Source organism: Nesoenas mayeri, assembly GCF_963082525.1.
Source record: "Nesoenas mayeri genome assembly, chromosome: 26".
NCBI classification, from domain to species: Eukaryota; Metazoa; Chordata; class Aves; order Columbiformes; family Columbidae; genus Nesoenas; species Nesoenas mayeri.
Genome location: NC_137552.1, coordinates 5,271,151 through 5,295,802, shown reverse-complemented (window position 1 = coordinate 5,295,802; position 24,652 = coordinate 5,271,151). Strand labels below are relative to the sequence as shown.

The 24,652-nt window shown below is 59.8% G+C and overlaps 4 protein-coding genes across 5 annotated transcripts; 2 read left to right on the top strand and 2 right to left on the bottom strand.

Moving 5' to 3' along the window:
* Nucleotides 1-548: 548 nt before the first annotated feature.
* Nucleotides 549-8,817, bottom strand: TUBG1 (tubulin gamma 1). The gene is made up of 11 exons (XM_080360046.1): nt 8,685-8,817; nt 8,307-8,419; nt 7,362-7,529; nt 7,053-7,121; nt 6,102-6,181; nt 5,371-5,497; nt 4,466-4,552; nt 3,727-3,876; nt 2,538-2,690; nt 1,832-1,993; nt 549-1,253 (listed from the first exon to the last, which is right to left on the bottom strand). Exons 1-11 carry the CDS (start codon nt 8,731-8,733, stop codon nt 1,056-1,058), a joined length of 1,356 nt encoding a protein of 451 aa, XP_080216172.1. The 5' UTR covers nt 8,734-8,817; the 3' UTR covers nt 549-1,055.
* Nucleotides 8,818-8,945: 128 nt separating this feature from the next.
* On the top strand, nt 8,946-16,873 carry RETREG3 (reticulophagy regulator family member 3; the record flags this gene model as incomplete). The annotated part of the gene is given in 11 exon segments (XM_080359666.1): nt 8,946-9,012; nt 9,015-9,029; nt 9,032-9,221; nt 10,181-10,287; nt 11,420-11,450; nt 12,520-12,646; nt 13,250-13,334; nt 13,711-13,848; nt 14,267-14,346; nt 14,676-14,808; nt 15,308-16,873. Coding segments are annotated over 11 exon segments (1,407 nt in total). The 3' UTR covers nt 15,742-16,873.
* Nucleotides 16,874-16,898: 25 nt separating this feature from the next.
* PSMC3IP (PSMC3 interacting protein) lies at nt 16,899-19,645 on the top strand. 2 transcript variants are annotated; one of them, XM_080359664.1, is made up of 8 exons: nt 16,899-17,529; nt 17,662-17,765; nt 18,168-18,257; nt 18,324-18,435; nt 18,548-18,693; nt 19,092-19,145; nt 19,370-19,429; nt 19,505-19,645. In XM_080359664.1, the coding sequence occupies exons 1-8, from the start codon at nt 17,496-17,498 to the stop codon at nt 19,562-19,564; spliced, it is 660 nt and encodes a 219-aa protein (XP_080215790.1). In that variant the 5' UTR covers nt 16,899-17,495; the 3' UTR covers nt 19,565-19,645. The 2 variants fall into 2 exon arrangements, with proteins under 2 accessions (XP_080215790.1, XP_080215791.1); XM_080359665.1 differs by lacking the exon at nt 19,505-19,645 and having other exon boundaries at nt 19,275-19,407.
* On the bottom strand, nt 19,505-24,559 carry MLX (MAX dimerization protein MLX). Its single transcript, XM_080359663.1, has 8 exons — nt 24,508-24,559; nt 24,127-24,163; nt 23,923-24,012; nt 23,151-23,257; nt 22,789-22,888; nt 22,487-22,586; nt 21,913-22,114; nt 19,505-21,553 (listed from the first exon to the last, which is right to left on the bottom strand). Exons 1-8 carry the CDS (start codon nt 24,550-24,552, stop codon nt 21,407-21,409), a joined length of 828 nt encoding a protein of 275 aa, XP_080215789.1. The 5' UTR covers nt 24,553-24,559; the 3' UTR covers nt 19,505-21,406.
* Nucleotides 24,560-24,652: the final 93 nt, after the last annotated feature.

Below are 24,652 nucleotides of genomic sequence, written 5' to 3'. Positions count from 1 at the left end.
ATTTTTAGCCTGTGCCGCAGGGTCAGAGGAAAAGGCTCATTCTCACCTTGGGCAGCCTGGGCTTGGGGCGATGCCAGCGCCGCCCCGCACCCCCATCCATCCCACCCTGACTCACGCAGGGCCGGAGCGGCTGCGTCCGTCTGTCCCACTCTCCATCGCCACCAACCAGTGTCCTTCCCATCCCAGAGCAGCCAGGGCCCCCCCAGCCGTGGTGAAACGCTAACGCGGGCACCCGCGCGCTCCGCGGCCAGGGCGGTGCCGGCTCCTGCCCCTGGTCAGCCGCGCCGGCAGGTCCTGCCGGTATTTCTGGCTCTGCCGCAGCGGTCGCTGCTGTGGCTCCCGGCCGGGGCAGGGTGGCCCTGCACCCCCGGGACGTGCAGGGGAGCAGCGGCCCCGGTTCTGTGCTCCCGCTGAGCCGGGACACGGTCGGGCTGCAGCTGCGCAGCGGGGCCGGCCAGCTGGGCTAGTGCTGGGCTAGCGCTGGCCCTGGCGGCAGCTGCAGCTGCGTTGCTGCCCGGCTGCTCGCTCCAGGAGCCGTGGAGGCAGCGTCAGTGCAGGAACAGCCTTTATTAAAGCAAAATAACCTACAAAAATATAGATACAGCCTGTGCCCCAGGCCTCATCTGGCGAAGGAGGAACGAGGCTCCTGCCCAGGGCAAGGACTAGCTCAGCCACACCGAGCCTTTGGCCGCAGGGGTCGCGTACACCCAGCTCTTTGGGCCAAGCCCCTTCCAAGCCCCCGGGTTTGCTCTCATTCTCCTCCGAGCGAGTGTTGCTCGCATGGGTGGATTTATCCTTCCCAGCTGCCCCAGTCGTGTCCTGGGCCAGGGCAGGCGGTGGAGCGGAGCCTGTCCCCTGACAGGGGGCTCCGGGGACAGCGCTGCTCCCCGCAGAGCTGCTGGCGCCGAGGAGCGCGGCGTGTGCGTGCAGCCGCTGTGACGGCCCCACAGCGGCCGGGCAGCACTGAGGGTGCTAAACATGGGTGCGGCAGGAACGAAACCCTGCCAGCGTGCGTGGAGGTGGCCGTGGGACCCCGCCGTCCCCTGGCAGAGCGCTCACTGCTCCTGCGTGCCCCAGGAGATGTAGTCGGGGCGCGTGGCGGCGTGGTACTCGTCAATCAGCTGCTGCACGATCTCCCGGGAGTTGTCGAGCTCGTCGAAGTTGTCCTTGAAGATGTCCTCCTTGCGGAACTGCTCCAGGAAAGCCTCCCGCTTGCGGAGCTTGTCGTACTGCCGGCACGTCCGCTCAAACAGCTGGAGAGCAGCGCACAGGTCAGAACTACTGCCCCATGTCCTCGCAGGACACCCCCCAGCCCCACAGAATCCCCCGGGCGCTCCTGCCCTGCACCCAGACAGCGTTCGGGAGCAGCTTGTGCTTCCAAGGCTGCCTTTGGCTGAGGAGACCCATTGAACGGTTTGAGTTGGAAGGGACCATGAGGATGAGCTCATTGCAACCCCCTGCCGTGGGCAGGGACATCTACTAAACCAGTTTGCTCCAAGCCCCATCCAACCTGGCTTTGAGCACTACGAGGGATGTGGCATCCACAGCTTCTCTGGGCAGCCTGATCCAGGGCATCCCCACCCTCGTGGGGAAGAATTTCTTCCTTATATCTCATCTAAAGTTACACAGAGTCCTGTTCTGGGACAACAGCACCGGGGTGCAGCAGGACTGACGGGCCACCAGCCCTGAGCCACGCTGCATCCCAGCCCGGAGCTGCCCACGCTCCCCTGACCCGCAGGATTCGCCGTGGCTTTGCGAAAAGCCCAGAGAAGATGCATTTGTGACCGAAAAGACATGAGCTGCGGCTGTGACACAGAGGGAAGGCACTCACCGAGGAGATGTTGGTGTGGTTTGCCATCATGAGGCCGCTGACACGGTGTGCGGACGGCAGGTAAGGGGACTTGCGGGACAACGCCACCTGGATGCTGGCAGGGCCCCAGGGGATGAAGTTGGCCAGTTTCCTCTCCCGGATCCGCTGCAGACTCTTGTGAACCTGGGGGATGAGAGTGGCAAGGGGCAGCAGCGTGACGGGGAAGGAGCCTGGGCCCAGCAGACCTGGGAGCTGCTCCTCACATCATGGACAGCTGTGGAAAGGTGGATTTCAAGGGAGGTTCCTCATATCAAGGGACCAGCAGCCTGTCCCCAAGACCAAGGCCGCTTCCCAGGCACCACCCAGTCTCGCCCAAGGGTCCCCACACAGCGCAGGGACACACCTTATAGCAGGGTGACAGGACAAGGGGTGATGGTTTTAATCTACAGGGGAGATTCAGGCTGGACATGAGGAAGGAATTGTTGGCTCTAAGGGTGGTGAGAGCCTGGCCCAGGTTCCCAGAGAGGTGGTGGATGAACCATCCCTGAGACACCCCAGGCCAGGCTGGACGGGGCTCTGAGCACCCTGAGCTGGTGACGCTGTCCCTGCTCATGGCAGGGGGGCACTGGGGAGATCCCTTCAACCCAAACTATTCTACAGTTCTATAACCATGCCCTTCCCCGGCAGGACACGCCGTTCCCATCAGCACCTGAGCGTGGGCGCTCACCTGTGTGGGATCCACCTCCCCCTGGATGATGTTGAGGATGGCGATGTAGCAATGGTTGGTCTGCCTGTCTCGCCCTGTGGACACCATCACGTTTTTTGGCTGCAGCAATCTCCTCATCACATCCAGAACTGTGGTTTTCCTCACACTGGCCACCTGCAAACACCAGCCGGGGGTCAGAAGGAGCCGGCGCGCTGCTCCCTCGTCCCCCCCGCTGCACACACGCACACGGGAGCGGAGGGCGGCTGGTGGGAGAAGCTCTCGCCCCGGGGATGGAGCCACATGCAAAGCCACATGCAACCCCAAAGCCACACAACAGGCACGGCCAGGCTGAGAACCGCACGGGCGGATGCTCCGACACGAGGGGGTTGAGCTGTGTCCCCCCCAGCAGCACAACAAGGGCCGGGGCAACGCTCCAGGGACGCGTTTTGTGTTTTTGCCATCAAACTTGTGTCCTGTTCCGCTGCTGGGGGACAGGAGGGGGGTCACTCCCTCCTGAGGCACCGCACTCCTCCCTGGGAGGACAGATCACACACTCGATACCCTTTTCAGAGCCAGCAGTTTTTCAGATTTGCTCCTCTGAGTAACATCCTGAGGAAACGCAGGCGAGGAGAGGAGAACAGCAGCTGTGAGCTCCCGCGGAGCGGAGACGCGACCGACGCAGGTGAGCGCCTCACAAACCCCAACCGCCCCGCTTACACCGGGAGGGCTGAGGGTGCATTTGCTAAACACAAGTGGTAGCGTTTGGTGCAGCCAGGGGTGGAATTTCCTCCCAGAACACAGATCACACCCCGAGAAGGGGCTGATACCTGGAGCCCACGACCAGTCTTGCTGTGACAATGTGTTCTGCCCCAAACCCCCTGGTGGTTGCAGAACGGGCAGGGCCACCGCTGGGCTCGCTCTGATCGTTTCTAAGGGTGGATTTTTGTCAGCTCGGACACCGTCAGCTCTCCCAAAGCTGCCGCAGCGATCCTGACACTCACAGCAGGTAGCTCAGCACAAGCACAGCTGCCCGCTCACACCTGACTCATATCGCAGGCGGCTGTCGCGTGGCGCGGACACACGGCTCTGGGATTCGGAACACGCGATTACAGCTCGCAGCGAGCCCGTGGGACTGATGGATGGCACGAGGTGAGCGTGGCGGCTCCTCCGGCCCCCGGGGAAGGGCGGAGCGCCCGGCGGGCGGCCTTACCGACTGGTCTGTGGTGAGCGGTGTGTAGCCCGTCATGAGGAAATGCAGCCGGGGGGTGGGGATGAGCGAGGCGATCAGCCCGATGAGGTCGTTGTTCATGTAACCGGGATACCTGAGCGTGGTGGTGCTGGCGGACATGATGGTGGAGACCTGGGGGAGAGGCCAAGTCAGTGTCCCTGTCACTGCGTGGCTGTGCAGTGTCTCCATGGAGGTCACACAGAACGACAGAGTGGTTGGGTTGCAGGGACCCCTGTAGATCCCCAGCCCTGCTCACGCAGGGTCCCAGAGCAGATCACACAGGATCCCAGGGGTCTGAATGTCTCAGAGAAGGAGACTCCACAGCCGCTCTGGGCAGCCTGGGCCAGGCTCTGGCACCGCAAAGGACACAAGTTTCTCCTCGTGTTCAGATGGAGCCTCCTGTGTTTCAGTTTGTGCCCGTTGCCCCTCACCCTGGCGCTGGGCACCATGAGCAGAGTCTGGTCCATCCTCTGACACCCACCCTGAGATATTGATCCCATTGATCACATCCCTCTCAGCTTCTCTTCTCCAGCTCAACAGCCTTTCCTCATCAGAAAGATGCTCCAGACCCCACATTATCTCTGTAGGTCACCCCAGGGAAGGGCAGAGGACCCTTGTTCACGGCTCCAGGCTGCCCATCACTGCACCCAGCCCACGGAGCAGGTTCAAACCGAACCCCAGACCCCACGCCGGCCTCTCCTGAGGGCAGAGCCCTTCTCACCAGCTGGTTGATCTGCGAGAACGACGGGTTCTGAATGTGCAGCCGGTCTGTAGCGATCCGATTCAAAGCCGTGTTGTCCAGAACCACCTGCAAGAGTAAAACCAGTTCTGTGTGGAGCCTGGGAGGCTCAGCCACATGTCCAAGGGCACCAGATCACCCAGCATCGTCCCCAAGTGCCGCAGCCAGGCAAAGCCCTTGGCGGCAGGTGGCAGACACTGGAAACCACGGGCTGACTCATCTGCAGAGCGTAACCGACACTGTCAATGGAGGCTCTTCCCTCCCTCCCACCTTGGCTGCGCTCCCCAGCGCTCTCCCCAAGAGCCTCTGAACCAGCACCTTGCGGCAACCTTCAGCCCCAGCAGCTCCTTGTGCCCTGCAACGTGCAGAGATAAGCTGGGAGGGACGAGCAGCAGCTTGGTTAGGACTGACCGAAGGCCTTGGTGAAGGGTGAAGATGCTGCTTGGCTGCGGTTGCGGGTGCTGGAGGTTGCAGCAGAGCTCTGCGGGGGAATTACAGCCAGTCCCTGCCGCTAGAACGGCAAACCAGAGAGCTAAGCTGGGCTTAGCGCAGAGTCCCCGTCATCCCTCGGATCATTCCTGTGGCTCCTCTGGCCCCTCTCCAGCAGGTCTATGTGTGTCCTGTGCTGAGGACCCAGAGCTGGACCAGCACTGCAGGGGGGTCTCACCACAGCAGAGGGGCAGAATTTGGAGCCACCACATCTGCTCAGTCCTTTTGGACGGGGGATGCACTCGCTGCAGCGCCTGGGGCTTCACTGGCTGCTGCGGCACTCGTCCCACAGCCAGAGCATTTGTCCCAGCAAATCTACTGTGTTTTTAGCGCTGGGGACACGGCTGCCGCGCAGGAGGCGGCAGCACCGCTGGTGCAACACGCAGCAGGGCCCTTACCACGCAGTCAGCGTTCTGCGTCAGCCTCTTCAGCGTCAGCAGAGAGTTGTACGGCTGGACGACAACATCGCTCATCTCATCCTGGTTTGGGAAAACCGAGTAGGTCTCTACCAGCTTCTTAGGATACCTGGGGAGAAAAGCCAGGCCACCGCAAGCGTTAACAGCACCGAGCCGGCGCTCTCTCCTCCCACCGGCTCCCTTCGCGGTCTCCAGGGCTCGGGACAGCAGTGAGTCACCGGCGCTACGTGCCAGAGTCGGCTCCTGGGGAGGGAGAGGATTTGTCCCGGCAGTGCCTACCCCAGCAGCGCAGGAACCGGCTGCCAGACGGAGCTACAGGCAAGGCTGAGCCATCCGCAGGCTGATTAAGCAGCTGCTTACGAGCCTTTTCAAGAGGCTGCAAGCTCCAACAGGCAGGGACGGCAGCTCAGAGCGCGCAGCCGGAGCCTCCCACCCTCCCCTGCGCACTCGGGGTGTCGAGAGGCAGCTGCCTGATAAAAACCGCTGAGGAAAAGCAGAGTTTGGACAGCATGAGTCCCGTTTCAGAGCCTCTGGAGTCCCCAGGCGTATCGGGAGCCGTCCCTTCCCCGGGCGGCGCGCCAGGGATTGCACAAGAGTGTTTGGGTGGGGGCGGCGGCTCTGAGTCAGCGCTCCCCAGCTCCCCGTTCTGGCCGGGTGCCCGGGCTGGGCCAGACTCTGCCGCCAGGGAAGAAGGGACAAAGCTGAACGCTCACCTGTCATTGAGCCTCTCCAGGAGGTAGGAGCCCAGCCCGGAGCCCGTTCCGCCGGCAATGGAGTGGCAAAGCACAAAGCCCTGCAAGGAAGCAGAACGCGGGTGGCTCAAGGTCCAGAAAAAGCAGAGAGTCACCAACCAGGGCGAAAACCCCGCCTGCGACATGGGAGAGCGCGGAGCTGCCGCCCACGGATGGACGGCAGGTTTGTTGCGGCTTCTGCAGACCGCAGCGACAGCCACGCGCTCCTCAGGCCACTTCTGCAATCCGGCACACGCCACAGAGCGCAACGGCTGCTCAGGATCCCCCTGCATTCCTCTCGCCCCAGAACAGCTCCAACGTTACATTTGGAGTCCAGTCAGTCGCACAAAATGCAGGTTCTCAGGGCTTTCCCGGGCCCTTCACACCATCCCCAAACTTCTACCAAGCTCCCTCTACCTGCCTTGAGGGCAGATCCCAAAACGGCCTCTTGGATCTTCTGCTGAATTATTTGTTACGATGGCATTTTCCCTCCCCTGTTGCCGTGTGACACAAACACTGGGGAGCCCTGTCTGTCCGTGCATAGAAAATTTACAGCGACAGTGGCCAAAGTCCTGCCAGGGGCACAGGACAAAGCAGCCAACGAGTCCTCTGAACCACTAGTGCCCTTTTAACCCGGCTGCGCTCACTCCATGGATCTCAATGGTGGAAAGCAAAAAGCACCATAATGCCCAAAACTCTTACGGCATTTGGGGCAGAAGAATAACGAGGATTTCTGGGGAAGCCTGGCAGATGTAGTGATGGGCCAGACCTCCTTTCCCTCGTTGCCCTCTCTACGTGTCCTCTGCTTGGCACCCAGAAGGAGTTGAGGATGTCTGCGCCCACCAAGGGGCTGAGCTCGACCTTACACAACAGCAGCCTGGCTCTGAAAACACCAAGCAGGGCAATCGGCTCCAAATCCCCTGGTTTACTCACTTCCAGACTGTCGCTGCCATCGGCCTCTCTGTCTATGATGTCAAAAATATCTTCGTGGATTTTTTCTCCCTGCAAGAGAGACCAGACCAAGGTTTGCTCCTTTCCCACAGAAAATGGAGCAGAGCTGCTGGAGCCTGGTGTGAAGCCAAGTCAGATTCACAACGTGACCCTGTGCCCAGGGTGCCACCAAGCGTCAGAATTAAGCCCTGCTGAATGACGAGGTGTTCTTCAGAAACCGTGACACCAGAAAGCCACGACAAAGCCTCAAGATTAACGAGCTGACGTGCGTTTGCACCCAGGAGCTGTTACCTGAGAGAAGCCACTGGCCCAGTTGTTCCCAGCTCCCCCTCCGTGCTCCGACAGGTAGATGTTCTCCGGGTTGTAGAGGTTCGCGTATGGCGAGTTGAGGATGGAGTGGATGACTCGGGGCTCCAGGTCCAGCAGCACCGCTCGGGGGATGTAGTGCTCATCGTCCGCCTGTAACGAGGAGCAGGGAGGTCACCATGCAAAAGCCGCTTCTTATTTGCAAAAGAAACCGCGAGCGTGTGTGCCACCCCCTGGCCGCGGCAGCGTGCAGCACAGCCGGGAGGAGGAAGGGAACTCGTTATGTACGGCCAGCCCGTAACGCAGCGGTTTCATGCGCCCAGAGCATGTCCTGAACGCTGGGCAGGCGGAGCGGGGGCGGCCTTTACGTAAGGTGGTATCTATGGCAGCCTCAGCCGCGCGGTTCTGCCTCCACAACACATCCATTTCCAGAAAGTGGAGCGCAGGCAGCGCACAGGCAGTGTACAGGCAGTGTACAGGCAACGCACAGGCAGCGCACAGGCAGCGCACAGGGAGCATACAGGCAGCGCACAGGCAGCGCACAGGGAGCATACAGGCAGCGCACAGGCAGCACACAGGCAGCGCACAGGCAGCATACCGGCAGCGCACAGGCAGCAGGCGCTTGGCTGGGGCTGCTGCTCAAACCAGTGTCACCTCACCAGTCCCTGAACTGAGGGGGCTGGTGAGGGAGCTGCAGCGGTTGCAGCCACCCTGCCCCCCTGCACCAGGGAACGGTTCGGGTTGAAGGGACCCCCCCAGTGCTCCCCCTGCCATGACAGGGACATCATCACCAGCTCAGGGTGCTCAGAGCCCCGTCCAGCCTGGCCTGGGGTGTCTCAGGGATGGGGCACTCCAGGCACGGAGCACCCTGGTGCCAGGTGACGGCGCATCCCGTCACACTGTGTGCCCGTCCCGCATGCTGGGCAGTACCTGGTAGAAGAAGACGTCCTTGCGGTCGGTGCCCTCGGTGGCGAACTCCTCCACGATGCCCTCGGGGCTGATGCCGTGCTCTGCGCAGAGCTGCTTCCAGAACTCGAACCCGACTGCGGGGAGACGCGGCCGCTCAGACGGGCCGGGAACGGGGCCGGGGCGCCGGGACTGCGCCCGGAGCGGCCCCGGTCTGGCAGGCCCCGCCCCTTCTGCAAACCCCGCCCCTTCGGCAAACCCAACCCCCTGCAAGCCACGCCCCAACTCAGGAGGCCACGCCCACGCCCCCCACAGCATCCCGGCCCCGCCCGGAGGGTGCGCCCCCCGGCCCGGCCCGGCCCGGCCCGGCCCGGCCCGCCGCCGCCCCGGCCGCGCACTCACTCTGGTTGCCGCACTGGCCCAGCTGCAGGGTGATGATCTCCCGCGGCATCGCGGCCCAGGGCTCCGCTCCGCTCCCGTTCCCGTTCCTCCGCCCGCTGCTCCCGCCGCGTCTCCCGCCCGGCGCCAACGACACTGCGCGTGCGCAGGAGCGCACTTCCGGGACAGCGCCGCTCTCCCCTCCTCCCCTCGCCACCGCCCCTCCAGGCGCCCCGGCAACGCGCATGCGTCCTAGCAAACGGTAACGGCCGCGCCTGCCCCAAGATGGCAGCGGCCAGCGCGGCCGTACTTCCGGCGGCGGCGGGGGCCGCCATGTCGGCGGCGGCCGGGCGGCGGATGTTGATGCCGTGAGGGAGCGATGGCGGCGGTGGGGCCCGGCGGGCCCGGCGAGCGGCAGCGGCGGGTGCAGGAGCTGAGCGCGGCGCTGCGGGCCCGCCTGGGGCCTTACGAGCCGCTGCTGAGCGCCGCGCAGGCCGCGCTGGTGTGGGAGCGGCCGGCCCGCAGCGCGCTGTGCTGGGCGGCGGTTCACGGCCTCTTCTGGTGAGCGGGCGCGCGGGGCCCGGGCCGCGGCTGCCGGGGGGCGGGAGGGGCCTGTGCCGGTCGCGCCGGCGCCCCGGAGGGTCCGCGGGGCCACGCAGCCCCCGGTCGGTTCCCCCGCGGGCGCTGCGGGAGTTTGGGCTCCCCCGTGGCGCGGGTCCTGGGGGGCGGGAGGAGCCGGTGCCGTGTCCATCGGTCCTTCTGCCGTCGGTCGCGGCTCCGCGAACCCCTTCACCGGGACCCGGAGAGCGAGCGAGTGCCCCGGGAGGAGCCTCCCCGAGCCGAGCCGCCCGTTCCACTGCACGGTTTGTGGATGAGCTGGGACCCCAACACCGGCCTGGAAACGTCTCTGAGCTTTGTGCTGATCAGCATCTCGGGGTGGGTGTCAGGGGATGGACCAGACTCTGCTCATGGTGCCCAGCGCCAGGGTGAGGGGCAACGGGCACAGACAACCACAGGAGGCTCCATCTGAACACGAGGAGAAACTTGTGTCGTTTGCGGTGCCAGAGCCTGGCCCAGGCTGCCCGGAGCGGCTGTGGAGTCTCCTTCTCTGGGACATTCAAACCCCTGGGATCCTGTGTGATCTGCTCTGGGACCCTGCGTGAGCAGGGCTGGGGATCTGCAGGGGTCCCTGCAACCCAACCGCCCTGGGATTCAGCACAAAAGGAACCTAGAAACATAAAACTAATCACCCAAACTATTCTGGGAACAGCGGAGCAGGTTCTGCTTGGCTCTGGAAAGCGGGGCTGTCCTGCCAGAAGCGACACGAGCAGGGCCCTAAAGCTGCCCAGCGGTATCTGCCTGATAAGCCCCCGCCAGGCTGGGTGCTGACTGATTAGCGCTTTTCTCTGCCTACAACCGGTACCGAACGACTGATTCCGTTTTGAGTTGGTTTGCATTATCCCACCTATGTGTGTCGCACAGATCTGGTAAGTCCCGATCTGTTTGTTTCTTCCCCGTAGGTTTTTTGCTCTGACTTCCCTCCGTTTGCTGTTCCTGGTCGCGCTTACACTTATCATAGTAGTTTGCCTAGATCAGTGGAAGAGAAGAATCTGGCCTGAAATTGGAGGTAAGTTGCAACATTTGAGTTGATACCATCAAATCCAGTGCTGCTTTTAGCCCTAGAGGTGTAAACGCTCAGCCCCGCCTGGAGTTAAATAGTTAAAGTCCTGGAGTTTTTGTTTTGTGAGTCTGGGAGCAGGCAAGAACTGCAGGCATGTTAGGAGAATCCTAACCTAAATAAACATAAGAGCAGCTTTTCATGCTCGTGACACTGGTCTTTGTCTCATAATCTTGAACCATCTGGCGTACGTGAACCAGCGCAGGTTTTGACGTGGTGATTCACTTTCCGAGCATTCGGTACGAGAGCGAGGAATTGGAGCGTGCGTGGAATACATCTGGATTTCTCAGAATCTGTAATAAACCAGCTTTGTGTTGTAGGAGAGACATCTTAATGGCTGCTAATGAAGTTAGTCTAGAGCTTTCAGTAAACGCAGCAGTTCTAGCGATCATTTGTGACATGAATATGAATATAAGCGCTCTTGGCAGCTCAGGGTGTCGCTGGCTTTGCGTGGCCGGTTGGTTTTGAAGCAGCGTGGCTGGTTTGTGTGCTCCCAGAGGCACTTCCTCGCTAACCAGCACGTACAGCTCCCAGTTTCTGCTTCAGCTCCTGTTCTCCGGATTCCTCAGGAAGGCGTTAAAGCTGTTCTTGGTTTCTAGCAGCAGCTTGGCTCAGGCTCTACAGCTGAACTGATGGGGAAATGTCTGTCTAGATCCCTCAGATCCTTGGTTTCTATTTGCTGGGATAACTGAGGCATCCCTGCGTCGCTTTTCAAATCCCAGCCTGGGTGAGAAAATATCAAAGAACTTAAATCTCTGGTGCCTGTCTGTACATAAACTGTTGTTCTTCACTGTCTGGGTGTGCGGGGGAAGAGAGGGAGGCAAAAGTGGGATTTCTTTGCTAATACTCGTCACTGTAACCAGAGCAGCTTTCCAGACAATGTCCAACAAACACCGAGGAGACTCTCTTGCAGCCTTGTACACGTTCAAAATGCATTATGGAGTGATGCGCCTCCGGTTCTTAATTAATGCCTGTTCCAGGTATTCCCCAGCTCATTAAAGCTTTACTTAAATCCCAAGAGCTAAGCGTTCTCATGGCAAATTCCTTGCAACTAATGTAGTGTCTGTTCTTAATATTTTAGCGGCGAGACCTGACGAATTAGACAATGAGAGGTAGGAAACTAATTGAATCCTCTGCTTTTTGGTGCTTATTGTGATACTGTGTCATTATCACTTGCACGTGCTTGTAACTTTGGCTCCTTAGAGCAGCAAGGGAAGGGGGAGGAGGAGCTGATGGAGCCCTGGACTCTGTCAGGCTGTTGTGACAAGTTCTTTACTTGCTCAAGCCATTATATTATATTATACTTAATTTTTGCCTCATACTGACCTCCAGTAACTCTTGCTTGAGTGTTGTAAAACTTCCCCCGCCACTTCGCCCCTGCACCCCTCACTTAGAGGTGCTGCCTCAGAAGCAATTCCTTTTGTATCACCTTTCAATAGCAGGAAAACAACATTTTTTTAAAAATAACAGGGTGTTTTGAGACTCCCTAGGGAACATTTACCAGGAGTCCCAGGAGTTGTTGCATAGTTAGGATCTGACTGCAGCGCTAATAAAGGGTTGAGAAATGTTGGGGTGTTGGCTTCCTAATAACACCCTCCACTCTCCGGACACACCTTCTGTGCTGCAGAGCCGCTCTGGATCTTTAGCTCCCGATTAAATCACTTGAGCTGTTGCCAAATGACTATTTATTTATTTGATTTTATTTTGCAAGAGGCCCAAGTACAAAAGGAATTGCTCTTCCCAGCCTTCAGATACTTGTGACTAGCAGTTAAGAAGCACTAATAGAACGTGCCAAAGATGAGTAACCAAATATATTAATTAAGGTACAAGGCTGCTTGTAAGCCTCACGCTGAATTCTTGGGGGTTGCAGCTGCCCAAATAAATGCAGAGAAAGCAAAGAGATTCACTGAATTTCATTCTGCGCTGCCCTTTTTCTCCAGTAGCTTGGAAACTGGTTAAGCTGAGACACTGGAGGACTGAAATTACTGCTCCTTAGCTGCTGGGGGAGAACTGGGGTGCTTGTAGAAGTGCTGCTTTTGGCAAGGGGGTGTTTTGAGACTGAGCCTCATCTCTAGAGCCCAGCGGCTGGGGGAGAGGAGAAGGTCATGTTGAGACGAGGGTTTGTAACCGGTGACTTCTGCGCTGACACTGATGCAGTAATATCTGAATTCTTCACTGCAGCTGGGGCTACGTTCACCCTCGGCTGCTGGGAGTGCCGGAACTCTGTCACCATTTGGCCGAAGGATGGGTGGCTGCGACCAGCTTCTTGAGTAATCTCTTCGTTTTCAAGCGGCAAAACCCTGGAAAGGTGAGAATGTGCAGACGTGGGCAGATCAAATGGTTGGTTGGAGCCTGTGCTGACCACGGGGATCCTCTGAGCCGTGGGACGTTACCGCGGGAGCTCTCCCACAACAACGCCACGCCGGTTAAGTGGTGGAGAGGAGTAGAAAGCACCGGCAGAACAATCAGGTTGTGGAGGAGGGAGGAGAAAACGAGTGTCGGCACGTTGGGTGCACTGGTGAAGTGCAAACGTGGCTGCTCCTCCTGGAGGTTTTCAGGTTTTTGAAGTGTTTGTCAAGCTCATCTCCCTCCTTGGATTTTAACAGTTTGAGAAAGCGTGGCAAGCTTCTTTTTTTAAATTTTTCTTCTTTTTTTTGAGGCTTATGCAAAGAGAAACACGTAACGTGGTGGTACCATCCCTGTCCTTTCCACCTCAAACAGTTCTGTCTTTAGCCTCAGCCTTTTGAGCAGGGCCTGTTGCGACAGCGCGAGGGGTGATGGTTTTAAACTAAAGGAGGGAGATTCAGGCTGGACATGGGCAAGAAATTTTTGACACTGAAGGTGGTGAAACTCAAGAACTGAGTGAATTTGCTGCTTAACCTTGGACACTCACTGTCTCCCGTGTCTTCAGTTTTGCCTTCTAGCATGTGGAGTCTTCACATTCCTGGCCGTGCTGGGCCGGTACATCCCTGGACTCCTGCTCTCCTACTTGCTGTGTAAGTACATCTCTGTGCCAGTACAAAGTGAGAAGGGGTAGAGATAAGCGGGATCTGAACGTCCGAGGGCTGAGGCTCTTCTGCTCAAACAAAAACCTCGTGTAAACTGCTTGAAAACTGAAAATAATCCATTCTGCCTGCAGTGTGGTGGTTCTTGACCAGGACTCTAAGGTCTCTGGTCCAGAGAGAACATGTTTAAGTGCTTAATAACTATAGATCTGAGTGCTAATAGGTTGGCCGCTGAATTTTGTTAAACGGGCAGCGGTGATTGCACTGATTGCACCGATTGCACCACAGCGCTGCCTTCGGTACTCAGATCTTGCGGGATGTTTGCCAGGCTGAACGAACTTCTAATCCGCGTTCCCGCTTACCTCAGTGCTCTTCCTGCTGCTGTGGCCCCTCGCCGTGTACCACAGGCTGGGCCAGCGCGTGTACGGGAAGCTGGAGCCAGCTCTGCAGCGGCTGGATTTCAGCGTTCGAGGCTACGTCATCTCAAAGCAGCGAGAGAAGCAACGTAAGTGACTCGAGCTCCTGGTTTTAGAGCGAGTCAGGGCTGCGCGTGGGGCACGGCGGTCGCTCCAGCGCCCTCGGCCAATACCAGCGACTCGCTTTGGGATGGAAATAGCTCTTTTGGGAAGGTGCAAGCTTCTCCCGCTCCGTTTCTCAGCTGCCAGAACTGCGTGTTCCATGTTGCGCTGAAAAAAGGAGGAGGGACTCGGTGCAAAGCAGCTGCTAAACATGTTCCTCTCAGTGAACGCTCTGTAGCAGCCCGAATCAGAAATGATCGCGTTGCTCTGCCGTGGAACAAAGCATGTTGTGTTACGTTGTGTTTGAGCTTGCCAGTTCAGGGGTTTTCTGCTCCGGGTAAGGCTGATTCTGTACAGATCCCCGTCCCAGCAGCAGTAACGAGCTCTGACTCTGGTTTGTGGCAGTGCGGCGCCGAGCCCTTCGTCAGGAGGATGCGGATGATGCGAGTGACAGCGAGGAGGAGCTCGCCGCCTTCTGTCCCAAGGTAAAAAAGTGCCTCTGGAATAGAAGAGCTCAGCTGAATAGAGCAAACTCTCTGTATTCTGTGGACACGCAGCGTGTGCAGCACCTTGTAGCAGAGTTGTGCTGGAAAATCAGGTGAAAATATTGTCATTTTAGACAGATTTTTCTACTCTATCTCACACAAGCATGTCCAGCGCTGCTTGTTCCAACTACAGGCTGGGCAGCGATGTATGAAATGAGCCTCCCATGAGGACTGGGTTTAACTGGTGGCCACTGGATTGTGTGTTTTGTCTTGAGGCCCGGGAATAAGCTTTCCAGTGTTGATGTTTTCCATTATTTGCTGTTTCAAAGCTGGATGACTCTGTGGTTGCTAAGGAACTGACCATCTCTGACTCTGAGCATTCGGATGCTGAGGTTTCCTACACTGAGAACGGGATATTTAACCTTTCGAGGGGCCAGACTCCCCTGACGGAGGGATCAGAAGGTGAGAGGACACGGGTGGTTTCTGGGAGGTGTGGGATGCTGAGCACTGGGAATTTCTCTGCTGTGCAGTATTTGGTATTTAGCATTTAATGTGACATGAATAGTGCATCTTCTGCGTGGGAGTTTCATTTTCCTAGGAGTGCAAGATAAAGTTTTTGTGAGATAAGTTTTCCGGTCTAAATTATGGTCTAGTTTTAACTTTTAAGAGTGGAGAAATGAATGTGCTTTGTCACTTCCCTGGCCCAGACCTTCTTGGCCACTATTGAGAAGGCAATTCTACCCCTTCCAATTCCTCTCCCTTTTTGTATGCGATATTAAGGTACCTAGCACCACAGTATCTACCTTTACAGAAATCTTTGGTTCTGCAGATCTGCTGGAGACCTCAAGTAACAAGTGAACAGCAACACGTAGAGCCTAAGTAGATTGAAATAGTCTTGCTGTGCTGGATGGCACTTTGTTTGGCTTGTGCTGTGGATTTAAAGCGCTTTGTCCTCTTCTAGACTTGGATGGTCACAGTGACCCAGAAGAATCTTTCGCCAGGGATCTCCCCGACTTCCCATCCATAAACCCAGAAGCGACCGGCATAGATGACGAAGACGACACCAGCATCGGGATCCCAAGCCTGGCTTACCGCCCGCAAGGAGCGGAGGATCTGCACCTCCCTTATGACCAGGAAGACGCCGGCACGCTGCCATCTGTACACAATCTTAGTACCGACATCGCCGGGTTTGTCACCAGAGGGATGATACAGCTGGCGCTGTCGGGAGCCACTCAGCCGAGCTCCTCGCGCAGCGACCATCCCCAGAGAAGCGCAAAGACCTATCTCCGAACCGCCAGCTCGGATTTGGACACTGATGCGGAAGGGGATGACTTTGAACTTCTGGATCAGTCTGAGCTGAACCAGCTGGATCCCACTGGCTCCCGGGGCCAGTAAACGATCCCACCGGTTCCCTTTGGTTTTCTACTGCGCATCGGGGAGGGGGATCCTGGAAGGAGAAGCCTTGCACAGTTCTCTAGATCGTCTCCTGCGCGAGTATGAGTGACGTGACAGCCAGTCGTGGCTGGGAACACCACTGTGACTTGTGACTCTGTAGCCTCGCTTGGATTTTAAAATAAACTACACTGGTAATTCATAAAGACGTTGATGTGATAGCTCCACAATCACCCTGCACTGTCTGCCAGGATGCTGCTTGCTCCAAAATTCCTCACCCAAGACAATAAATCTCCGGAGACCACCGCTCAGACTGACTTTGTGTCGCCGAGAACAATCCTGAAGCCGACCTTTGGGTGCTGATGCGTAACCAGGTGGACGGGAGTGATTTTGGGTTTTTTTTTCCGCTCAGACTTAGCGTCTGGGATTTAATTTAAGACAACCATTCCCCGCTTCTCAGATGTGCACAGAATCCAAGTTGCTTCTTTCCCAGCAATACCCAGCTCCGGGTGGAAGCAAACCCTTCGCTCTTTTTGTGGACATGACAGTGCACGGCAACGTTTGTTCCCTGCTCATCTCCATCTCCGGCTTTCTAGTGACGCTGTTTTGTACGAGATGTAACGGCAATAAGACATCGACTATGACAACTGTAGAGTCCCGCAAACAACATCTACGTGTGGCAGCTGCTTGTGTGTCGCTTTCCTAAAATAACAGACTAACGATTTGCTAAACCCCCCCCGTGTTCCTCCAGCGCACGTTCGGTGTGGACAGGGGCCATGCTGCACTTTTCCCCAAGGGACGGGTGTTCGGAAGAGGGATGAGGTTTTGGCCCCGGTGCCTCCTGCCCGAGTCCCCGCCCAGAAGAAGCCGATGGGGACACCAGCCCGAGCCACCAGTGACCGAAGAGCTTGTGCCTGTCCCGGTCACGTTAAACAAACCAGCACCTGCGAGGGGACAGACGCCGTGTCCCCGGGTTGTCCCCCGCGGCCCCTCCGAGCTTCCCGGCGCTTTTTCTAAGCCATAGAACCCGTTTCTGGTCACATTTGTGCAGCAAAGAACGTACCTCTTCAGGGAAAAAACCCTTTATCTGCTGCTTTCTATCTCAATCTGTGGTGCTGCTGTCAGTGCTTGTGCTGTCCCGGGGGGTGGGGGCGGCTCAACCGTGGTAACGGGGCAGGGTGGGGCCATTAATGGGTTGACGCCCACCTCCCCGGGGGTGTGGTGGAACGTTCCCCAGGGGGAACGGCGTGTGCTGCTTCCCCCGTGCGGGTCCCAGCCCCGTTCCCGCCTGCCCCGGGGCTGCGGTGGTGGCGGGGAACGGCGTGTGCCGCTCCCTCGTGCGGGTCCCAGCCCCGTTCCCGCCTGCTCCGGGGCTGCGGTGGTGGCGGGGAACGGCGTGTGCCGCTCCCCCGTGCGGGTCCCCAGCCCCGTTCCCGCCTGCCCCGGGGCTGCGGAGCCCCCGCCCGCTGGCCCAGCGCTCTCCCGCCACCGCTTCCCCGTTGGCCCCGCAGCGGCAGGGCCTGTCCCGCCCTGCGGTCCCCGATCTCCTCCCGGTGCGGCGGAACCGTGGGCGCGAACGGGGAGAACCGGGAGGGGCGTGGCTTTGGCTGGCCCCTCCAACGCCCCGCCTTCTAGAGGCGTGGCTTCTCTGCCCCGCCAATCAGAGGCCGTATCGCTTCGCTCTCCCCGATTGGCGGGGAGCTGGCGGCGCGCCGGAAGTGCGTCACGGCACCGGAGCGGAGCGGGGAGAGCGGAGGATGAGCAGGGGCCGCGAAGGCGCCGCGGCGGGCGGTGAGTGCGCGGAGCCGCCGCCCCCGGCCGCGCTCGGGCCGGCGGCCGCGGTGACCGGCGGTGGCCGCGGTGACCGGCGGTGGCCGCACTCGGGCCGGCGGCCGCGGTGACCGGCGGTGGCGTGTCTCGCAGGAGCCGCCGCGGTGCTGCTCCAGTACCTGCGGGACCAGAACCGGCCCTACAGCGCCCAGGACGCCTTCGGGAACCTGCAGCGGGAGCACGGGCTGGGCAAGGCGGTGAGGGGGGCCGGGACCGCGGGACCGCGGGGCGGATGGAGGGACCGCGGGGCCGGGGTGTGGGGCCGATACAGGGGCCGTGGAGCCGGGGTGCGGGGTGGGTGGAGGGACCGTGGGGTCGGGTCGGAACAGGGACCATGGGCCGGGTCGGGGAAGGGTGGGCACCGCGGGGCCGGTACGGGGACCGCGGGACCGGGGTGCGGGGCTGATACAGGGACCACGCGGCCGGGGTGCGGGGCTGGTGGAGGGACCGCGGGGCCGGGCCGGGACAGGGACCACTGGCCGGGTTGGTGAAGGGTGGGCACCGTGGGGCCGGTACAGGGACCGTGTGGCTGGGGTGCGGGGCGGGTGGAGGGACCGTGCGGCCGGGCCGGGCCGTGGGTGCCAGCCCCGGTCCCGCAGGCCGTGGCGAAGGCGCTGGAGCAGCTGGCGCAGCAGGGCCGCATCCGGGAGAAAACCTACGGGAAGCAGAAGATCTACTTCGCCGACCAGGTGAGCCCCGGTCCCGGTGCTGTCGCTGCCGGCACCCGCCCCCGCTGACCCCCCCGTCCGCCGCAGGAGCAGCTCCCAGCCGCCAACGACGCGGAGCTCCGCGGGCTGGATGAGGCGATCGCCGCGCTCTCCGCCAAGGTGCAGGCGGCGCAGCAGAGCTGCCGGCACATGGAGGCTGGTGAGTGTGCGCTCCCCACCGGGGGAGACCCCCCTGCGGCTGCGGGTAACGGGCAGCTGTGCCCTGGTCACCGGGCTGCCCGCCCTGCTGGTGATCGGTGCCTCCCACCCAGAGCTGAGGGAGCTGAACGGCTCCATGACAACCCCTGAGGTGGCCAGAGAGATCGAGGAGCTGAGGAAGGACTGCGCGAATTACATGGAGAAACTGGAGAGGATTAAATCTGCCACCAACCATGTGACGCCGGAAGAAAAAGAGAAGGTAAAGAGCTGCTGGGGCTGAGCACCGGAGTGTCCCCTGTGTCCCCTGTCCGACTGACGGTGCTCGGACAGGGCTCGGGGGTGTGTGGGTGCCCAGGCTGCTCCGCAGAGCCTGTTTGTGGCTCTGTGTGATGGTGACGACTCTCGGGGCGCCCTGAGCCGCCTTGTGACCCTTTGCTCTGGGCGCTCACCCGCCACTCGGTCAGTCCCTCTTTGCCCATCGGGTGACCCATCTCACAGAGAGATTTACGTCCCTGCAGGGGCTTCTTGAGCCGCTTGTGCTGTTGAATAAACCACCAGCTGTAGCTGGGACGTCTGTGTCCTCGGCACCTCAGCCTTACGGCAGCTTCGCGGGGCGGCTGCGGCCGGTCTGTTCTCAGTTTGCCGTGCTCTCCGCAGGTCTGCAGCGAGCAGAAGCTGTACTGCAAGGAGTGGCGGAGGAGGAAGAGAATGGTAACGGGGCAGTGGCGGGGAGGGGGTGGTGACAGTCCTGTGGTGACACTGACACCCCACTGGGTCTGTGGGGCAGCTCAGGGAAAAAACTCTGGCCAAACTGGACGCTTTCTGGCCACCACGGTGCAGAGAGACCTCGGGCAAGGGCTGCACGGGTTCGGGGAGGACTCATAGGGGACATAGTTGCCAAGAGCTGTCACCTCACAACCCCCCCGTCTCACCAGGCGACCGAGCTGCTGGACGCCATCCTGGAGGGGTACCCCAAAAGCAAAAAGCAATTCTTTGTAAGTACCGGGGCGGTGGCGGCTCTGCCGGGCCGGGGATGGCGCCCTGAGCGCCGCTCTGTGCTCGCCGTGCAGGAGGAGGTCGGGATCGAGACGGACGAGGAGCACAACGTCACGCTGCCCGCGGCCGTGTGAGGCGCCGGGGGGGTCCTTGCCCCACGGAGACGCAGCTGATGCTGAAACTCAGCTCTCGGGATGATTTTCCCTCTTTTTTCAGGGCTTGGGCTGGTCCCGTGTATTTATATGGGTTTGGTTTAAAATGCTTTGCAGTTGGGGTGAGTAAAACCCAACACTGAGCCCTCTCGCTGGCACCAGGAACGTTGTATTTTCCTGCCCTTCGGCGCAGTTTGCTGTGGAGGGCGCCTGTCCTTGGGGGAGCTGTAAGTGCACTGGGGTAAAGCTCCTGGTGTTCCAAGCAAGAAAATGAAGTGATTGTCTCAGCAAGGGGAGTAAACTTGTGCCTGTTCCTGCTGCAGAGCTCTGCCCCTGCTCCAGGCGCTTGACAGAGCGATACACGAGAACGTGCTCCATTAAACAGCGGGGTTTGGTTCAGCTCTGCTTTGCTGTGGCGTTTTTCTGTGTTTAAAGTGTATCAGGGCAGGGGACGGGCTCTGGGGCGCAGCAGAAACGGCCTGTCGGTCTCTGACCGGCTCTAGGAATAAAAGCCGAAAATCATTAAAACATTCAGCAAAATTTATTTAATTACTTTTCACAATAGAAAAATACGTTGCTTTTGGATGTGAGGTCTGTCAAAGTCCCCGCAGAGCAGCTGGTCTGGTCTGTGCCCCCTGCTCCCCTCCCCGAGAGGATTTTCTTCCTCACAAAGCAACATCTTCCAGGTGGACGCAGCTGCTGCTTCATTGGGGCCGTGGGTCACCGCAGATTTACCTCTGAGGCTTCCGTTGCATCGGAAAAGACGCCCAAGTGTGGCCTTTAATGCATCATTTTGTATAAAAATCAACCCACTGAAGGGGTTTTTTGCTGCTAAACGTGGGTAGAAGCAGGAGCTCAAACATTCGCACGGCAGCGTTCACACAACCCGGAGCCGCGGTACCTCATCAACAGTGGGAAAAAACAATCAAACAAACAATAAAACAATAATCTGCTGTCCCCGGAGCGGGAGCACGAACAGGGTGACAGAACGAACCCTGCGTGGGTGTCACCAAAGTCTGGAACCGCAGCGTGAGCAGGTTGGAAAGTGACCCGAGCGCCTCTGCAAAGCCAACACCCATAACGCTTCAGGGTAATTTCCGTGATTTATAAAAATAAAACTCAAATCAAGGCTGGTTATGTACACACGTGGATACAGAGGAGTTCTAGGGAGGAGCAGCAGGAGCTTGTGGCGGCGGCAGCTGCTGAACTGCGTCCCCAGGCGGCACCGAAACCCGAGGAGACGCAGCCGGACGCGGCTCAGCCCCCAGCACAAGCAGGAGAACAGAACAGACACCTCACTCATTCCCCTCCAGGGGACCCACGGCTGCAGCACAATCAAGTCTGAGCACGCCCAGCATCTCCCTGGCTCGTCCTTCCCTCAACCCCCCAAAAAAACGCACCCCATAAGAGCCCCTTCAGAGGGAGGTACAAGAAACCCCCATTTACAGGAGAAGCCCATTCCGAGTCTGTTTTAACAGAAACCAGCAGCTTTTCGCACACGTTCTGGTTTCATTCCCCCTCCCTGGAAGCAGAAGGGGGCAGACTGGAGGCCTGAGGTGACAGCGGAGAGAGTCGGTGACACAGGCGAGCCCAGCGCACCCACCTGAGCCAGGGACTCTCTGGCGCCTGAAAAGACCTTAAAACACACCTTTTTTTTCCCCCCCACTAAGTCCCTACAAATATTTGGTAATATTGACCGACAGCACCTGCGGGGCAGAAGTGGCTGCGCAGCCTCCTTTGGGTTGCGTAGTTAATACAATAAATAATTGAGAGAAGCTTTAGGAACGTACGCAAGGGAGCCGGCCCAGCCCTTCCCGACGCCCGTCACCGCGGCCCCCGGGCGGGAGGCGGCCCATCCCCGCGGCTGTGGAGGCGGCGGCAGCCCCGGAGCTGCTGGCGCTGCAGGGGGAAGTTTCCATAGAGCTGACTCTTGAGCTGGTGCAGGACCCTGAGCACGATGTCCCGCAGCGTCTGTGGCAGAGGGGAGACACCGTCACAGAGTGATTTTGGTTAGAAAAGCCCCTCAAGATCATGGAGTCCAACCATTAACCCACCCCAGCACTACCCCATGTCCTGAGAACCTCATGTCCGTCTGTCCAGCCCTCCAGGGCTGGTGACTCCAGCACTGCCCTGGGCAGCCTGTTCTAATGCCCCACAGCCCTTTGGGGAAGAAATTGTTCCCCGGATCCAACCTCAACCTCCCCTGGTGCAACTTTGGGCTGTTTTCTCTGCTCCTGGCGCTTGTTCTTGGGGAGCAGAGACCAGACACCCCGACCCCTTCACTCCAGATGTGCCCAACAGTCTCTGCCCCATTTCTCATCCCCGCTCACCTGGGGCTTGCAATGCTCCTCGATCCAGCTGAAGACACAAGCCGAGAGCTCCTGGAAACTCGTTATGGAGACGGAGGCGTTAAAGGACTGGAACAGGGAATCCATAATGCCTTGGAAAACGTTGAACTTCACCTCGTCGGAGACCTGGTCCTTCCCCTCGTTCGGGTTGTCCTGATGAGCTTTCACAATCTGCTCGTAGTTCCTAAAACGAACCGAGAGCCGCGTGGTCAGCAGCAGGATGAGACCTCGCAGCCCCAGATTCTGCTCAGCCATGGGAGCAGTTGAGAACCGCGGCTGGGATGGAGAGACCAAGAGTTGGTAGAAAATCCTGCTGCAGCTGCTCCTGACACCAGCAGCAGATTGATTTTCTAAACTGGATCCACCTTCACACACAACTCCACCAAGTGACCCAAGATAAACCCACACTAAAGAAGAAGGGGTGACAGGAGGCAGGGACAGCTCGGAACTGCGGGTGCCAGGCTGGCTGTGGAGCAGCGAGTGCGCCCACAGAGCCTTGGAAGGACAGCAAGAAAGAGCAGGAAGAACTGGGCAGCAACCAACAGCTTTCCCTTACACTTTCATGATCTTCAAGGCCATCACGTCTTTCCTGAGGGTAGAAACTTCCTCCTCTTGCTTCTTCTTCTCCTTGTGCAGGAACTGGATGTAGTCGATGGCTGAGCATGAAAACACAGAGTGAGGATTTGACAGCACGCACAAGTCCCCTGAGATCCCCTCACACACCAACACCTGAGCTCCCCGAGAGCATCATCACACCAGAAGGTCCCAAAGTGCTTAACCTCCACGTTTCATGGCTCTAACAAGGCATTTTGGGGGTTTGACAACACCCCCTTCCCTCTCCCCACCCTCAAGACTCACTTTTCTGGAGGACAATGGCCTTGCTCAGCTTCTGGGAGCCGATGGAGAAATCCTGCTGCTCACAGGTGGGCACGATGGCCTGTAGGTCATCGTAGCCTTTCTGCGGGGAAGCAGAAACACAGCAAATGCGTTTGGAGTTCAGCAGCGTGAGTCTGGTTGTTTCAAAACGCGCCAATTCCCAGCGCCCACCAGGCAGCCAGCTGGAGCCAAGGGGCTCCCAGTGCGCTTGTGCTTGGGGAGGGTGGATCAGGCAGCAAAATAGAAGGGGACCATGACAAAACCAGCCGGGCGCTGGGCGCTGCACGGCCCCGGGAGCCAGCGGGTGGCTGCGCTTGGGCGGCACACGCGGCCTCCGGTGTTACCTTGATGGCGTTCCGGCGCTTCTGCTCCGCCTGCGTGTGCGCCCGCCTGCGCCGGTCCTTGTACGACTCCTTGTAGGGCTCCTGGTGATAATCGCTGTCCTCGTCATCTGCGGGGGGACAACTCATGTGAGCACGAAGACGCCTCAGCGGACAGTCCCCGAGCATGGGGGGGAAAACGCGCACGGAGGGGGCGACGGCTAAAGGTACCGGTTGAGCCCTATGGGCCGTGATCAGACCCAGAACAGAACCAGGGACAAACACCTCGAGGTGCTGCCAACCCCTCCACTTTCCTCGTGACAGGAGGAAGGTGCCTGTGAAGGCATCAAAACCCAAGTGATCCCCTGCTCCAAACACACGATGCGGGGAGAGCTCGTGGCGGCTGCCGCTGCCTCGCAAGGGGAGGAGGAGCAGGCGCTGAGCTCTTCTCTCTGGTGATGAAATGACAGAGCCCAGGGAATGGCAGCAGATGTGCTGGGGAGGGTCAGTGGGACATGAAGAGAAGGTTCTTCCCCAGAGGTGCTGGACACTGAACAGGGGGGTGTCACAGCCCCAACCTGGCAGTGTTCAACAAGAGACTGGACACCGTCCTCAGACACCTGTGGGGTGTGCTGTGCAGGGACAGCAGTTGGACTCCATGATCTGTGTGGGTCAGCTCAGGACATTCCGGACACCACAACACCCCGACACTGCTCCCCCAGCCTCCCGGGGGTGGGACCCCCCCAGCATAGGGCTGAGAGTCCCCGGCGCCAGGGGACAAACCCCAGAGCTCCACCTGTGTTGGGCACAGACGAGGCGCTGGTGGAGCCGATGCTGTTGGCCCGGGACACGATGCTGCTCTTCCGCGCGTTCTCCATGAAGAGCGCTGGGGGAACAGCCACAGAATCAGCGACAAGCCCGGGGAGGGGGACGGGGACAGACGGGTGACCCGGCAGCCGCGGTCACCTGCAGCCGCCACGGCGGTGACACGGGGACTTACCTGAGTCCAGGCCATTGTCGCTGTAGGTCGCGTCCACCTTGAGCGGGGCCGGAGGAGGCAGATCAGCGAATCGGGACCCCTGGAGTCCCGAGGTCCCCCGGTGCCACCGGCTCCCCCCCCCCCCCCCCGCCGCCCGGTCCCCGAGCGCTCACTGAGCTTGGGCTCTGCCCCCCGTGCTCTCCCCGGCCCCCCCACCCCCGACCCGCCGCTCACCCCGCCCGCCCTCGGTCCCGCCGCCACGGCCCAACCCCCTGCTTGCAGCCCCCTTGGCGGCGGCCGAACCGGCCGGCCCGGCCCCGGCCCCGGCCCCGGTCCCGGTCGCGGTCGCGGTCCCGGTCCGGTCCCGGTCCCGGTCCCGGTCCGGATCCCGAGCGGCCCCACCTTCCCCCACGCGTCCTCGGCCGCGCCGCCGGGCTGCTCCGCCATCTTCCGCCCGCCCCGGTCATGTGACCGCCGCACTGGTCGACGGGAAACGCAGTCCGCCCCGCGCCGCCCGGCCGCCAGGGGGCGCCGCCACCGGCGCCAA

Coding starts and splice junctions, on each gene's coding strand:
- MLX (XM_080359663.1), bottom strand. CDS start 24,552: ATGGCGGAGCAGCCCGGCGGCGCGGCCGAGGACGCGTGGGGGAAG. Junction 22,587..22,788: donor GGCCATTGTCCTCCAGAAAA/GTGAGTCTTGAG, acceptor TTTCATGCTCAG/CCATCGACTACATCCAGTTC. Junction 22,115..22,486: donor GCCTTGAAGATCATGAAAGT/GTAAGGGAAAGC, acceptor GGTTCGTTTTAG/GAACTACGAGCAGATTGTGA.
- PSMC3IP (XM_080359664.1), top strand. CDS start 17,496: ATGAGCAGGGGCCGCGAAGGCGCCGCGGCGGGCG. Junction 18,258..18,323: donor AGATCTACTTCGCCGACCAG/GTGAGCCCCGGT, acceptor CGTCCGCCGCAG/GAGCAGCTCCCAGCCGCCAA. Junction 18,436..18,547: donor CTGCCGGCACATGGAGGCTG/GTGAGTGTGCGC, acceptor CCTCCCACCCAG/AGCTGAGGGAGCTGAACGGC.
- TUBG1 (XM_080360046.1), bottom strand. CDS start 8,733: ATGCCGCGGGAGATCATCACCCTGCAGCTGGGCCAGTGCGGCAACCAG. Junction 2,691..3,726: donor CGCTCACCACAGACCAGTCG/GTAAGGCCGCCC, acceptor TGGTGTTTGCAG/GTGGCCAGTGTGAGGAAAAC. Junction 1,254..1,831: donor ACCACACCAACATCTCCTCG/GTGAGTGCCTTC, acceptor GCTGCTCTCCAG/CTGTTTGAGCGGACGTGCCG.